Source organism: Sinocyclocheilus grahami, unplaced genomic scaffold (assembly GCF_001515645.1).
Source record: "Sinocyclocheilus grahami isolate Dianchi unplaced genomic scaffold, SAMN03320097.WGS_v1.1 scaffold181.1, whole genome shotgun sequence".
Classification (NCBI taxonomy): domain Eukaryota; kingdom Metazoa; phylum Chordata; class Actinopteri; order Cypriniformes; family Cyprinidae; genus Sinocyclocheilus; species Sinocyclocheilus grahami.
In genome coordinates, this window is record NW_015505360.1 from 1,343,592 (window position 1) to 1,360,276 (window position 16,685).

Consider the following 16,685-nt stretch of genomic DNA (forward strand, 5'->3'; position numbering starts at 1 on the left):
AATGGAAAAAAGTAGTTAAACTTTTTTCATTTATGAACATTTATAAATTCATAATTTGCAGTATTTTTTTAAAATAGGAAGTACAACAAATACTACATTGATTTCCATTATTATTATTACAATAAGAATTTGGGTGACAATTGGCCTAAAATTAATGGCACAACACAAACAATCTTAATAGGCTTTATTTTCTTCTAGTTTTAGTTTTTTTGGTTAATATGGCCTGGACATGTCCATGATAGGTTTTCGTGAGATTCCCCCGTTGTGTTTTGTAAAGTGAGTGTTGCTGATGTTTTGGCTCATTTTTGTTATGATGTATGTTGCCTTTAGATGCCTCTAAAGGACAGAGGTTCAGCCTGCTGTTTTCATAGAGATGTAAATATTAGATATTATATTTTTTCCTGAAAAAGTTAGGTCATTATTTCCATGTTTGTATCTTTCAGTTCAACTCATTTCTGTTGTAACGTTGCTGTTGTTTTGATGGCATATGTTTATAAAGGTAATTCTGAAAGTACATCCAACACTTCTCCTGGACATTCACCAGGAAGCCAGATAAACTGGATACATCCTACTTTGGATGGGAAATCCGTCCTGATGAAGCAGCATCAATACCTTCATCCTAGTTTTTATTCCCACAGTCACTAGGGATTGAGTTTAGTTTTACTACAACAAAAAACTTCCCCAGGAAAGCTCAAGAAAAAACAAATGATTAATTTAGATGCCACAGTTTGTCTTTTGTAGCCCGTTGAACAGCTTAACTTATGGGTGGACTGAATGATGTGTTTCCTTGAATCTGATTTGACAACCCTGCACTTAGTTTTGTACAAAGCAAGTTAAGTTTCTCTGTTTGAAATGTTCTTTTGTGTCCCTGGTGGTCAACAACACAATCATGGGATGTTTGTCTTTAACCGTGAAGAAAAAAACATTACTTTTGTATTGTTTGCTTCCTTAAAATTTTTTTTTGCGTCATTCTGATACTTGTAAATATATTTTTGTAACATTTGATGGCTGCCTGGATCTCATTTCTGATGTTACCATAGTAAAGTTCTCAAGCAGGATCCGATCAACTTCCTCACACACAGGCGTGCCTGCTTTCACCCAAACCAGTTCTGCTCTTGATGGGCGTGACGCCAACCTGACGAGCCTGTCCACCGGCCAGAGTGGCTGAATTTATCTCATGCACACTCAAACACAAGCTTACTGCTCCAGACGAGTGTCACGAGTGTCCTGTCTGTGGTTTTGGAGCTTGGCTTGCAGCCGGTTTGAAGATGCCCTACAGTGTGACTCTGCCGAGTGGCTCTAAGCAGGCGGCCCTAGTGGAGAGCACACAAGCGGACGGAAAGACGTTTGAACATCTCCGCCAGGAGTGTTTGCAAAGGGGGAAGCTGTTTGAGGATCCAGATTTCCCAGCTGTGGACGACTCGCTCTTTTACAGCCAGAGGGTCCCGGTTAACTTTGAATGGAAGAGGCCCGGGGTAAGTGACCCGCAGTATGCATGATGCTGCAAGATGACATTTACGCTCATTTTTGACACATGGATAAGGTGCATGCAGTAATTACAGTATGATGACTTGGGTAATCTGGCACATTTATGCACTTTTGACTTGAATAAGTTACTGCAAAATCAACCAACATTTGATCACCCAAATAAATGAGATGTCACTGACATGACAAACCAGCTGGATTTGATGGATCAAGATCTCATAGTGTCGTGGATAACCCTAAATGTTTTTTTTTCTTTCATATAAATTGGCACTACAGAGGGAAGTGTGGGTGAATTTGATGGGGTCCAATGTAATCTATATAGCATAAAGTTGACGTGTGGAACTATCTTTATCTCAGTACAAACGATAGGACAAAATTCTGAATTCAGTCACTTATCTGGCAGAAAAGGCACGAAATAGTGCATAAAGTACTTGTCATGAAGCCATGCAGCAGGTCAGGAATGCAAATGGAATTTTGGAATGCACAGAATGCGCATTTTTTATTTAGTCTTAAGTGATCGAATGGAAAGTGGATGTAGGTTTTATTCAGTTGGAAATAGACTACTGGGTCGAGTTTAGAGAACAGGTTATCAGTGGTTGTGACAAATGATATAAGATGATCCACACCCCTCTTTCACGCTTGTAAAACTTTAAGGACCTCTGAATGAAACTACATCTGCATTTCATTCCAGGGCGTTCCTGCAGAGCGACCTTAGATATGCAGTGCGTGAAGAGTGTGGGCTTGAGTTAGAATGCAAACACACCTCACACAGGCATCATGGGTATTCACAAGTCTCCCTCTGTCTCTAATCAACCACTTCATTAGATCTACAGTAACGGCAGATCATGTGATGAGTTGTACCTTCTCGAAATGTCCTTAAAAATAGTTCAAATTTAAAATGCTGTTGTACAAACGACCTACAGTAACCAACTCTTCTGTCATTATTGCATTCTAAACATTTCTAAAAATGGATGGATGTTTTTTGATCTATTGATTTTTTTCCTGATCCGTTTAAATTCAGCGAATCTGCAAGATGGATGGATAAATGGATAGCGTAACGGATGGACATTGTTATTTGATTTGACCGACTGATATTTTTCCCTGATCTGTTCAAATTCAGGAAATCTGCAAAGACCCAAAATTCATCACAGGAGGAGCCACCAGGACAGACATCTGTCAGGGGCAACTGGGTATGCTGTCCTGTCATTTCAGGTTACTCAAGTGGTTTATGACTAAATGAAACCCAAATCTGAGCAAAACACTTCCAATGACCAAAGAATAAAATGATGCATTAGTGTTGGGGAAAGTTACTTTTGAAAGTGATGCATTACGATAATTGCTTTACTCCATGAAAAAGTAACTATTTGCGTTAGTTACTTTTTATGAAAAGTAATGCATTACATTACTTTTGCGTTATTTTTTGTCACCTGGGCTGATCTTGCTTATTTGTTTTTAATAACAAAAAAACACAAAATTATATTTTTGGCATCTTTAAGGGCCCTTTCACACACCAAAAGTGAAAAGTGAAACACCAAAAGCTCGGTCTCTGCACCTCACAATTTCTCTCAAGATGTGGACAAGAGAAATGTCAGTGATAAATGGGGGAAAAAAAGTAACTTATGCTACTTATTTGAAAAAGTAACTCAGATATTTCATTGTAAAAAAAAAAGTAATGCATTACTTTACTAGTTACTTGAAAAAAGTAACCTGATTACGTAACTTGTGTTACATATAATGTGTTACCCCTAAAACTGTGATGCATTAATACTGATCATAATATGATCTCCATGCATGTATGACCATGCAGGAGACTGCTGGTTGTTGGCAGCGATTGCCTCCCTGACCCTCCATGAGGACACGCTGAGGAGGGTCGTACCACATGATCAGGGCTTCGATCGCGGCTACGCTGGAATCTTCCATTTCCAGGTGAGTCCCACTCTCTGAACACTCTACAGTTTCCCAATGACCTTGACCCCTAACCAAACTCACCCTGTTGTGCAGTTCTGGCAGCATAATAAATGGCTGGATGTGGTGGTGGACGACCGACTCCCGTGTGTGAGGAGCAACCTGGTGTTTGTCCACTCCGCTGACCAAACTGAGTTCTGGAGTGCACTTCTGGAGAAGGCCTACGCCAAGTATGCACTTGAGTTTACAAAACAAGATATGCCTTGACGTCTTGTCATATCTAGCTTTGAGGCGTCAAACCTGTTTGTGTAAGTCAATCATCATCTCCTGTGCGTCTCTCACAGGCTGAACGGCAGCTATGAATCCCTGAAAGGAGGAAGCACCATGGAGGCGATGGAGGACTTCACGGGCGGCGTGGGCGAGATGTACGAGACGAAGAACCCCCCCAGCAACCTCTTCCTCATCCTCAAGAAAGCCATGGAGAGAGGATCAATGCCTGGCTGCTCCATTGATGTAAGCGAAGCTTTGTTGGACTCAAAGTGAGATCTATAGCACATTCTGTTGTTTCTGAATTCCAGATGATTGTGTTTATCATCATATTGTATCATCATATCACTAGATCACAAATTCTGCTGAATCTGAAGCCCAAACCACAACTGGTCTGGTTAAAGGCCACGCTTATTCCATCACTGGAGTACAGGAGGTAACCACAGCAAACCTCTTTCAAATGAGATGTTAATTGTCATCATCTCTCTTTTTTTGCTCAGATTCACACTTTTATTTTGTCTTTATCTCTTTCATCTTGTGTCCTCAGGTCAACTACAGAGGAGCAAAGGTCCAGCTGATTCGTGTTCGTAACCCCTGGGGTCAGGTTGAGTGGAACGGACCCTGGAGCGACAAGTAAGCGTCCACTAATGGTGACACCTGAATGAAGTCCATTTATTAAATGTGACCCTGGACCACAAGTAGTCTTAAGTAGCACGGGTATATTTGTAGCAATAACTAAAAATACATTGAATGGGTCAAAATTATCGATTTTTCTTTTATGCCAAAAATCATTAAATAAATCAGTGATAAAGATCATGTTCCATGAAGATATTTTGTAAATTTCCTACCATAAATATATCAAAACTTCTTAGTTAGATTAGTAATATACATTGCTATGACCTTTATTTGTACAGCTTTAAAGGCAATTTTCTCTGTATTTTTTTTGCACCCTCAGATTCCAGATTTTCAAATAGTTGTATCTCAGTCAAATCTTGTCCTATCCTAACAAACCATACATCAATGGAAAGCGTATTTATTCAGCCTTCAGATGATGTATAGATCTCAATTTCGAAAAATGTACCCTTAAGACTGGTTTTGTGGTCCAGGGTCACAAATATGATCAAAAACTAATAATAGTAATCAGTAAAATACATCATACAGATTTTGTCATTACCTATGTTTACAACCAATTTTTTATGTGAATTTTGGGAGATTGCATGAAAAAAGGTGGATGTGAACGGCAAGACCTAAAATCCTAAAATGTGCATAAAAAACATTCAAATGAGGTGGATAATTTTTTTCAATTCAATAAGAAAACATGTGGATAAACTATGATGGAAACACATTTACCAAATAAATTCATGGATGCACAAAAAACGTACGTGACTTTGCCTCAACAGATTGTAAAATCCAAATGATTTGGTATAATTACTTCCTAGAACTGCGTTCCCAAACATCAGGCATCCACTTCCAAATGCAAGATAACATGACAGCGATTGTTATTGCATTTTGTCTGTGTGCACTGAGGGGCAAGTCATTTATTATGTAAAAAAAAAGAGCCACAGGCTTCCCCAATCGAGGCAACTTTCTATTATTTCATTACTGATCTTTCTTTAAATCTCATCTTTCAGCTCCAGGGAATGGAATGCCATTGACAGTTCAGAGAAGACACGACTCCTGCACAATTCCCTGGATGATGGCGAGTTCTGGTACGTACGACCCATCAGATATCGAGTTCAGTTCACACGAGACTGATTTCTCATAAAGAGTCACTGAGAATCGGTGTGATCTGATTCAGTGAGCTTATTCAGATGTGTGGTGTGAACTAACATGATTTGTTGTGTTGCAGGATGGAGTTTGGGGACTTCAAAGCCAACTACGATAAAATCGAGATCTGTAACCTGACCGCAGATTCTCTGTCGGACAATGTTAGGAAGAAGTGGGAAGTGAATTTGTTTGAGGGCAACTGGATCAGAGGCTCTACTGCTGGCGGCTGCAGGAACTACATCGGTCAGTGTCACGTAGCAAACCCCGCATAGATTTCATCATAAAAGTTTGCATGCTGATCCATGCCATCGTTTATACATGAGGCTCAGAAATTTGACTATTTACAGTTGCTTAGACCTGTATTCGTGTTCCTCTTGATCTCAATTTTCCCTTCTCAGACACATTCTGGACAAACCCCCAGTTTAAGCTTCGTCTGGACCATCCAGATGATGGTGACAAGCTGTGCAGCGTCATTGTGGCCCTGATGCAGAAGAACCGCCGTCGGCTCAGGAAAGAGGGGCTTGACCTGGAGACCATTGGCTTTGCCATTTACGATGTGAGAGAAATATAATGCTGTATTGGAAGATGGGTTTGGAGAACTTCTTGTAGTGCCTCTCGCTCCACTGAAGTCTGACCTGCTCACTTACTGTACCCATAGGCTCCTGATGATCAAGACCACCAGGGGAAGGACTTTTTCCGCTACAATGGCTCCAAAGCACGGAGCCGTTCTTACGTCAACATGAGGGAGGTGTCCGAACGCTTCAGAATGCCACCAGGAAACTACCTGCTGGTGCCCACCACCTTCCAGCCGCACAATGAGGCTGATTTCCTAATCCGGATCTTCTCAGAGAACAAAGCTGGAGCCATGTATGTCCATGCAAATACTCTCCAGTGTTATCAGCCACACTGTAAAAAAAAATCTGTGACATTTACGGTAAAATACCGGTAGCTGTGGTTGCCAGAACTTCACCGTAAAAAATATGGTAGCAACATTTTAGGTTTTACAGACTTAACTTAAATTCACAATAAAATACCGTATTTCATTAACTGATGTAATGTTAATAAACCAACATACTGAAGTACTAATATCTGTTTTGAACCATTGTAATGCACTGATAACCACCAAAAACTGGTGGTGATGAGAAAGTCACATGATGAACCAAAGCTCATCACAAACAGCTTTTCTACGAGCTGAGGAGGGCAATACTTATATATAGAAGGTGCACAGTGTCATTCACACTAACACTAAACCCCATCATGGTGACACACATGATACTGAAATAATGCAATAAACAGCTTGAGTTAGAATGCAAACACACCTCACACAGGCATCATGGGTATTCACAAGTCTCCCTCTGTCTCTAATCAACCACTTCATTAGATCTACAGTAACGGCAGATCATGTGATGAGTTGTACCTTCTCAAAATGTCCTTAAAAATAGTTCAAATTTAAAATGCTGTTGTACAAACGACCTACAGTAACCAACTCTTCTGTCATTATTGCATTCTAAACATTTCTAAAAATGGATGGATGTTTTTTGATCTATTGATTTTTTTCCTGATCCGTTTAAATTCAGCGAATCTGCAAGATGGATGGATAAATGGATAGCGTAACGGATGGACATTGTTATTTGATTTGACCGACTGATATTTTTCCCTGATCTGTTCAAATTCAGGAAATCTGCAAAGACCCAAAATTCATCACAGGAGGAGCCACCAGGACAGACATCTGTCAGGGGCAACTGGGTATGCTGTCCTGTCATTTCAGGTTACTCAAGTGGTTTATGACTAAATGAAACCCAAATCTGAGCAAAACACTTCCAATGACCAAAGAATAAAATGATGCATTAGTGTTGGGGAAAGTTACTTTTGAAAGTGATGCATTACGATAATTGCTTTACTCCATGAAAAAGTAACTATTTGCGTTAGTTACTTTTTATGAAAAGTAATGCATTACATTACTTTTGCGTTATTTTTTGTCACCTGGGCTGATCTTGCTTATTTGTTTTTAATAACAAAAAAACACAAAATTATATTTTTGGCATCTTTAAGGGCCCTTTCACACACCAAAAGTGAAAAGTGAAACACCAAAAGCTCGGTCTCTGCACCTCACAATTTCTCTCAAGATGTGGACAAGAGAAATGTCAGTGATAAATGGGGGAAAAAAAGTAACTTATGCTACTTATTTGAAAAAGTAACTCAGATATTTCATTGTAAAAAAAAAAGTAATGCATTACTTTACTAGTTACTTGAAAAAAGTAACCTGATTACGTAACTTGTGTTACATATAATGTGTTACCCCTAAAACTGTGATGCATTAATACTGATCATAATATGATCTCCATGCATGTATGACCATGCAGGAGACTGCTGGTTGTTGGCAGCGATTGCCTCCCTGACCCTCCATGAGGACACGCTGAGGAGGGTCGTACCACATGATCAGGGCTTCGATCGCGGCTACGCTGGAATCTTCCATTTCCAGGTGAGTCCCACTCTCTGAACACTCTACAGTTTCCCAATGACCTTGACCCCTAACCAAACTCACCCTGTTGTGCAGTTCTGGCAGCATAATAAATGGCTGGATGTGGTGGTGGACGACCGACTCCCGTGTGTGAGGAGCAACCTGGTGTTTGTCCACTCCGCTGACCAAACTGAGTTCTGGAGTGCACTTCTGGAGAAGGCCTACGCCAAGTATGCACTTGAGTTTACAAAACAAGATATGCCTTGACGTCTTGTCATATCTAGCTTTGAGGCGTCAAACCTGTTTGTGTAAGTCAATCATCATCTCCTGTGCGTCTCTCACAGGCTGAACGGCAGCTATGAATCCCTGAAAGGAGGAAGCACCATGGAGGCGATGGAGGACTTCACGGGCGGCGTGGGCGAGATGTACGAGACGAAGAACCCCCCCAGCAACCTCTTCCTCATCCTCAAGAAAGCCATGGAGAGAGGATCAATGCCTGGCTGCTCCATTGATGTAAGCGAAGCTTTGTTGGACTCAAAGTGAGATCTATAGCACATTCTGTTGTTTCTGAATTCCAGATGATTGTGTTTATCATCATATTGTATCATCATATCACTAGATCACAAATTCTGCTGAATCTGAAGCCCAAACCACAACTGGTCTGGTTAAAGGCCACGCTTATTCCATCACTGGAGTACAGGAGGTAACCACAGCAAACCTCTTTCAAATGAGATGTTAATTGTCATCATCTCTCTTTTTTTGCTCAGATTCACACTTTTATTTTGTCTTTATCTCTTTCATCTTGTGTCCTCAGGTCAACTACAGAGGAGCAAAGGTCCAGCTGATTCGTGTTCGTAACCCCTGGGGTCAGGTTGAGTGGAACGGACCCTGGAGCGACAAGTAAGCGTCCACTAATGGTGACACCTGAATGAAGTCCATTTATTAAATGTGACCCTGGACCACAAGTAGTCTTAAGTAGCACGGGTATATTTGTAGCAATAACTAAAAATACATTGAATGGGTCAAAATTATCGATTTTTCTTTTATGCCAAAAATCATTAAATAAATCAGTGATAAAGATCATGTTCCATGAAGATATTTTGTAAATTTCCTACCATAAATATATCAAAACTTCTTAGTTAGATTAGTAATATACATTGCTATGACCTTTATTTGTACAGCTTTAAAGGCAATTTTCTCTGTATTTTTTTTGCACCCTCAGATTCCAGATTTTCAAATAGTTGTATCTCAGTCAAATCTTGTCCTATCCTAACAAACCATACATCAATGGAAAGCGTATTTATTCAGCCTTCAGATGATGTATAGATCTCAATTTCGAAAAATGTACCCTTAAGACTGGTTTTGTGGTCCAGGGTCACAAATATGATCAAAAACTAATAATAGTAATCAGTAAAATACATCATACAGATTTTGTCATTACCTATGTTTACAACCAATTTTTTATGTGAATTTTGGGAGATTGCATGAAAAAAGGTGGATGTGAACGGCAAGACCTAAAATCCTAAAATGTGCATAAAAAACATTCAAATGAGGTGGATAATTTTTTTCAATTCAATAAGAAAACATGTGGATAAACTATGATGGAAACACATTTACCAAATAAATTCATGGATGCACAAAAAACGTACGTGACTTTGCCTCAACAGATTGTAAAATCCAAATGATTTGGTATAATTACTTCCTAGAACTGCGTTCCCAAACATCAGGCATCCACTTCCAAATGCAAGATAACATGACAGCGATTGTTATTGCATTTTGTCTGTGTGCACTGAGGGGCAAGTCATTTATTATGTAAAAAAAAAAAGAGCCACAGGCTTCCCCAATCGAGGCAACTTTCTATTATTTCATTACTGATCTTTCTTTAAATCTCATCTTTCAGCTCCAGGGAATGGAATGCCATTGACAGTTCAGAGAAGACACGACTCCTGCACAATTCCCTGGATGATGGCGAGTTCTGGTACGTACGACCCATCAGATATCGAGTCCAGTTCACACGAGACTGATTTCTCATAAAGAGTCACTGAGAATCGGTGTGATCTGATTCAGTGAGCTTATTCAGATGTGTGGTGTGAACTAACATGATTTGTTGTGTTGCAGGATGGAGTTTGGGGACTTCAAAGCCAACTACGATAAAATCGAGATCTGTAACCTGACCGCAGATTCTCTGTCGGACAATGTTAGGAAGAAGTGGGAAGTGAATTTGTTTGAGGGCAACTGGATCAGAGGCTCTACTGCTGGCGGCTGCAGGAACTACATCGGTCAGTGTCACGTAGCAAACTTCACATAGATTTCATCATAAAAGTTTGCATGCTAATCCATGCTGTTGATTATACATGAGGCCCAGCATTTTCACTATTTAGAGTTGCTTAGGCCTATATTTGTGTTCTTCTTGATCTCAATTTTCCCTTCTCAGACACATTCTGGACAAACCCGCAGTTTAAGCTTCGTCTGGACCATCCAGATGATGGTGACAAGCTGTGCAGCGTCATTGTGGCCCTGATGCAGAAGAACCGCCGTCGGCTCAGGAAAGAGGGGCTTGACCTGGAGACCATTGGCTTTGCCATTTACGATGTGAGAGAAATATAATGCTGTATTGGAAGATGGGTTTGGAGAACTTCTTGTAGTGCCTCTCGCTCCACTGAAGTCTGACCTGCTCACTTACTGTACCCATAGGCTCCTGATGATCAAGACCACCAGGGGAAGGACTTTTTCCGCTACAATGGCTCCAAAGCACGGAGCCGTTCTTACGTCAACATGAGGGAGGTGTCCGAACGCTTCAGAATGCCACCAGGAAACTACCTGCTGGTGCCCACCACCTTCCAGCCGCACAATGAGGCTGATTTCCTAATCCGGATCTTCTCAGAGAACAAAGCTGGAGCCATGTATGTCCATGCAAATACTCTCCAGTGTTATCAGCCACACTGTAAAAAAAAATCTGTGACATTTACGGTAAAATACCGGTAGCTGTGGTTGCCAGAACTTCACCGTAAAAAATATGGTAGCAACATTTTAGGTTTTACAGACTTAACTTAAATTCACAATAAAATACCGTATTTCATTAACTGATGTAATGTTAATAAACCAACATACTGAAGTACTAATATCTGTTTTGAACCATTGTAATGCACTGATAACCACCAAAAACTGGTGGTGATGAGAAAGTCACATGATGAACCAAAGCTCATCACAAACAGCTTTTCTACGAGCTGAGGAGGGCAATACTTATATATAGAAGGTGCACAGTGTCATTCACACTAACACTAAACCCCATCATGGTGACACACATGATACTGAAATAATGCAATAAACACTAATTTAACAACATTAGATGTAAGATTAAACCCTAGTGTACACAACTGATAAGAAAAAATAAGAAGAAACATGTTATTTAAAAAAAAAAAAATCAAATATGAAGTGTCATGCAGGGAATTCTGGGAGTGTCAATTTACGTTTTTTCACTGTAAATTATACAATGACTTTTTCTTTTTCGCTTGCAAAAGCCGTATTTTTAACAGCATTTTACTGTAAAATTACATTAAATGTAATTACATTCATTCACCGAATATAGTATGGAAACTTACTGTTAACCATTTTTTTTACTGTAGCATTTTTACAGTCTTTTACTGTTAAAATCACAATCATTTTTTTACAGTGCAGATTTTAAAACAAAATTTCACCTAAAAACAAGTTTACTCATGTCTTCCAAAACTCAAATGCTGTTATTTTTTCTGTGACCACAAAAGGAGATTTAAAAAAAAAAAATCTTCACACAGCTCTTTTCATAGTGAACATGTCCAGAATACACAAAAATGCACCATATAAGTATTATGAAAGTAGTTTAAACGACTCATAACATTGTATTGCACTATACGTCATATAACTTTGTTTGATGGACAGACCGAAAGGCATTAATCACAAATAATCTAAGTGTGTGCATATGTATTTCACTGGCAGTCTAAAATATATGATCATCACTATATTCATATATGTATTATATACAAACCCGATTCCAAAAAAGTTGGGACACTACAAATTGTGAATAAAAACAGAATGCAATGATGTGGAAGTTTCAAATTTCAATATTTTATTCAGAATACAACATAGATGACATATCAAATGTTTAAACTGAAAAAATGTATCATTTTAAGGGAAAAAGAAGTTGATTTTAAATTTCATGGCATCAACACATCTCAAAAAAGTTGGGACAAGGCCATGTTTACCACTGTGTGGCATCCCCTCTTCTTTTTATAACAGTCTGTAGTGAACTCTGTTCATTTATGAATACAGGGTTTTGCTTCAGTGCATTTTGGAAATACAGTATATTTCCATTAAATAAAACTAAAATAACAGAAACTAACATTTATTATTAGTCAGATGGTGGTCAGTGAGGTAGTATACTCAAATTTATACTCATTATATCCTGTAGATTAATTTTTACACCAAATAACTGTACAATGTAATGTGTTTTGTGTTTGCAGTGAGATGGGAAACACCATTCAAGCAGATCTGCCGGATGTGAGTCGGTCCATGGTTCATTTTAGAGTCTCTCTGTGAGCTGGGAAAGACTCGTTTACTGGAAGTAAATAGTTTGACATGCACTGATGTTGTATGCTAAGTGTGTCTGTGTGTGTGTGTGTGTGTGTGTTTCTACCTGATCTGTGAAGCCACCCAAGCCGAACCCACCTGAGGAGGAGACTGATGAGGAGAAGGGCCTGAGGAGACTGTTTGAACAGATCGCCGGATCGGTAAGAAACACAGAACTCCAGTCAACCGTCTACTGCAGAGTGTCGGAGAAAAACTAATAATTAACTAAATCCTAAAAATTTGAAATTAAAATAAACAATTCAAAAATAAAAACAATCAAAATATAAAAAGCTTAATAAAAGTATTTTATTTTTTTACTTGCATGGCATGTGACCATTAACCGACATAAGAGCAAATGTGCCGATCACGCGAGAGTGCAGAGCTGGGTAGTTTTTATTTTTATTTTTATATTTTTATGAAAATAGAACAAATAATAAACAGAGCATAGCATAAGACAGTCAGTGCTATACAAAGTGTGACATTAATTAGTAACGGGAACTGAAAATAATGTCATAATATTTTAAACATGTTAATGACTTTTTGTTTTTTATCAATTTCAGAGAAGATATAAAACAATCAAATTCCACTAAAAATACCTTAAATATTGGGGATGTATTTAAGAATTTTTGTTTATGTATATAAAATTTTGCCAGCAATATGAATAAATTAACAATGTATTCAAGACCTTTGTTAACATTGTTTTCATAGTACACAATAATATCCTTTAAAGAAAAACAGTATTTATCCTTTACTAGATTAAAAATAAATTCTGTCAATTCCTTCCCAAAATTTTGGGTAATTTTACAATCAAAAAATAAATGTGATAACACCTCTTTCTCATTTTTACAAAAGGAGCATAAATCATCAATATCAGAGTATCTTGAAATGATTGATTTAACAGGGTAGATGGTATGCAAAATTTTAAAATGTATTTCTTTAGTTTTGTTATTGATACAATATTTAAAGGGGGTTAACCAAGCAGTCTTCCAATTAATATTATCAATAATAGAGTTCCAAAAGAATTTTCCTCTAGGTGTTATTTTATTTTGTTTTTGGAAAACAGTACAAATATGTTTGTTATTGCATTTTTTTATCAATCAGTTCAAGACCGTTTGAAATAAATTTTGGTTTTATCATTATTGTAGAGTTATAGTGAATATGACTTTTATGAACTGAAAGGTTCTTTGAGGAAGCAAAAATGGTTCTTTATGGTATCACTGCGAAAAGTGTCCCTGTTTTGGAAACGTTAATTTTAAAATACCTTTAAAAAAAAAAAAGAAAGTCAGCAATTTAAAAATTATAATTCGCTGAGCATTTTTTCACCTTTAGTTCATCCGAGATGAGTTTGTTTCTTCATTAGATTTGGAGAAATGTAGCATTGCATCAGTGTCTCACTGAAAGTGAATGGGTGCCGTCAGAATGAGAGTCCAAACAGCTGATAAAAACATCACAAAACAACCCAACCGCTGGTTCAAAACAACCCAACCGCTGGGTCAAAACAACCCAATAGCTGGGTTTGTCCCTTTGTCAGCATTTTTTAGAGTGTATGTTTTACACTATTCCCCATGTCTCTATGTAGGATAAAGCCATCAGCGCCCGAGAACTGCAGCACGTGCTGAACAATGTTCTGAGCAGAAGTGAGTCTGTCACCATTTTCAAGCATTTTAACCATCCAAAACCAGTAATACAATAAAAAGCCAACATGTCATGCAACTGTCTCTCTGCAGGGAAAGAGGTGAAGTTTGATGGGTTGACCCTCAATACCTGCCACAGCATCATCAACCTGATGGATGTATCCTCTCAATGGCTGTGCATGTGTTATTAGTCTAAACTAACCCACTTCTGCCTCAAGTTTGATTACAGAACCGAACACTCTCTTTGATATGTGAATATTATTTTGAGCCATTGCTGCTGAGTTTTCCTGAACCGAGTGCAGGTGGATAACACCGGAATGCTGGAATTCGAGGAGTTCAAAGTCTTCTGGGATAAGCTGAAGAAATGGATCGTAAGTTACAGAATCATACTTTTACTCGTTAGCTTGTCATTAATTACCATCTTCCAGAATATCAGCATATTTCTCGGGAATGAAAACAGTGACGTTGTGTCGTGTGCTGCTGTAGATGCTGTTCCTGTCTTACGATACGGATCGTTCTGGACGCATGTCATCCTACGAGCTCCGCAGTGCTCTTAATGCTGCAGGTAAACACACGGGACAGTCCCATGATGAACTATTACAGTGCAATTGAAACAGAATCATTTAGAAAGCAGTATTTTATCTGACCTCGTTTGTGTTTTCTTCGTTCAGGCATGCAGTTGAACAATAAGCTTTTGCAGTTGCTGGGTCTGCGGTTTGCAGATGAAAATTTTGACATTGATTTTGATGACTACCTGACGTGCATCGTGCGTCTGGAGAACATGTTCCGTACGTTATGACGATGCATTAACTAATAGTCTTAGACTTATCTCTACTATATCTAATGCTGGATTTTTTTCTGTGTTGGCCTGCAGTGTTTTTATGTGATTTATTAATAATATTCAGTATGTTGCAAAACATGTGGAGTGTAAATAAAACTTGGCATTTAAATCTAGATTTTGACATATGTTACAGGAGTTTTCCAGGCCTTAGATAGTCAAAAGCAAGGAGTGATCAGTCTGAACATGATGCAGGTAAAACTTTTTTTTAAATTAGTAAATATAAAAGAAAAAGTAAAAGCATAACAGTATTTATTTATGTTTTGCAATAGAGTTGCAATGCATGAACTACAACAGTTGCCCAATTTGTCAAAAACGTAAACTCACATCCTTGTGGTAGTTCTTAGTTAGTTTCCTTATTTAAAGCAGAACTATGTAACTTTTTCTGTGTTCAAAATTTGCTAAATTTATATAATGAGCGAGTACACCATGAATTCATGGCCGCTCTCATATATATATTTTAGTAAGTAGTGTTACTACTTTTTATAAGTTACAAAGAAATCTTCATTTCTTCACAGTTCTTGATGTTGTCCATGAACATCTGAGGATTCAACTAAACCCAGCAGGAACGATGTGATGGATGGAGTCAGCTGTGCCACTGTGGATTTTCACTGTTTTGCTGAACAGCTCTTTACACACACTTTTGTTTGTTTGTTTGTGGGGTCTTTCCCATTGCTACTGACTACTGATTTACCTGAAAGTTTTACTACGATTATTTTGTGAACAACTTCTCCAGTGTTGTGTTCTTGATGGCACTTTTACTGTTATTTTTCATGTTTTTTGAGGCATATTCACCCTTTATGGATGTTGCAAGAATTTGTAATAATTGCAAGATGTTGTGTTATTCACAGAGCTGCTAGACCGCTAGGTTTTCATCTTGGAAGGTGCATGCAGAAATGAACAAAGTCAGGAATATAAATAAATAAATAAAAATGACAATGATTTGCTTTGGCTAGTGTTATCGCGGAGCTGTGATAGAGCATCCAATAACTGAAATGTTTAATAAAAATTATTTTGTTAATATTAAACAAGGTCCAAGCATTTCTGTCAGTGAATCAACACCAGAAAGAAGAAGAAGAAACAAATGGACATGGACAATGTATTCCTGGTTAATGAAATTAAACATTTTCAGCAAACATGCCAATCAAGGGGATTCCTATCAGTGTACATAGAAATATAAAGGGGTACAATTTTACATGGAAACTAACAAATAAAGATTCTAAAGCCATAAGAAATATTACAAAAATATTGAAATGTTCAAAACAACAGGCACTACAACAGCAACAATAAGAACACTCAAACATATAGGAAAAATTACTAAATTAAAAGGTAAAAACCCAATGTAAAAGTTAACCATTTAATACGTTTCTCAGAATTTTTATTTTATTTTTTATTTTATTAGGATTCGCAAGAAGTATACAAAAATATACAAAATCACAAAACAAAAAAACAACAAACATACGGGGCCAAGGGTAATATAAATTACATTATATACAGTAAAGGTGCCTCAAAAGGCACTACGTTCCTCAGAAATGCAGAAGCTGTCGCGTAGCGTCCGACGTCATCATCAGTACGTTACGTCCCTCGTTTAGACTAAACCAAAAGCGATCGGGGGGGGGTTCCTGAACTATAACGGTCGTGTCTCTTAGCACTGTCATTTATCCACCAGCTTCAGTATATAATTTAAAATCAGATAAATAAATAGCATTATATATATATATAA

General features: G+C 38.0%; 2 protein-coding genes across 2 annotated transcripts; both read left to right on the forward strand.

The window, feature by feature from the left end:
• The first annotated feature begins 68 nt into the window (after positions 1-68).
• LOC107594335 (calpain-9-like) lies at positions 69-6,816 on the forward strand. The gene is made up of 12 exons (XM_016284347.1): positions 69-1,475; positions 2,606-2,675; positions 3,293-3,411; positions 3,487-3,620; positions 3,735-3,903; positions 4,010-4,093; positions 4,205-4,290; positions 5,289-5,366; positions 5,507-5,667; positions 5,823-5,980; positions 6,083-6,332; positions 6,806-6,816. The coding sequence occupies exons 1-12, from the start codon at positions 1,269-1,271 to the stop codon at positions 6,814-6,816; spliced, it is 1,527 nt and encodes a 508-aa protein (XP_016139833.1). The 5' UTR covers positions 69-1,268.
• Positions 6,817-7,025: 209 nt separating this feature from the next.
• LOC107594336 (calpain-9-like) lies at positions 7,026-15,904 on the forward strand. The gene is made up of 20 exons (XM_016284348.1): positions 7,026-7,034; positions 7,101-7,170; positions 7,788-7,906; positions 7,982-8,115; positions 8,230-8,398; positions 8,505-8,588; positions 8,700-8,785; positions 9,786-9,863; positions 10,004-10,164; positions 10,320-10,477; positions 10,580-10,788; positions 12,385-12,421; positions 12,571-12,651; positions 14,070-14,127; positions 14,218-14,282; positions 14,427-14,495; positions 14,611-14,689; positions 14,796-14,912; positions 15,099-15,157; positions 15,481-15,904. The coding sequence occupies exons 1-20, from the start codon at positions 7,026-7,028 to the stop codon at positions 15,505-15,507; spliced, it is 1,869 nt and encodes a 622-aa protein (XP_016139834.1). The 3' UTR covers positions 15,508-15,904.
• Positions 15,905-16,685: the final 781 nt, after the last annotated feature.

Bases quoted from the DNA above. Each gene is read 5' to 3' on its own strand.
- LOC107594335 (XM_016284347.1), top strand. From the start codon at position 1,269: ATGCCCTACAGTGTGACTCTGCCGAGTGGCTCTAAGCAGGCGGCCCTA. The intron at 3,904-4,009 runs GTAAGCGAAGCT...TCATATCACTAG, and splicing joins TGCCTGGCTGCTCCATTGAT to ATCACAAATTCTGCTGAATC. The intron at 5,668-5,822 runs GTCAGTGTCACG...TTCCCTTCTCAG, and splicing joins CGGCTGCAGGAACTACATCG to ACACATTCTGGACAAACCCC.
- LOC107594336 (XM_016284348.1), top strand. The intron at 8,116-8,229 runs GTATGCACTTGA...CGTCTCTCACAG, and splicing joins CTGGAGAAGGCCTACGCCAA to GCTGAACGGCAGCTATGAAT. The intron at 15,158-15,480 runs GTAAAACTTTTT...ATTTCTTCACAG, and splicing joins TCAGTCTGAACATGATGCAG to TTCTTGATGTTGTCCATGAA.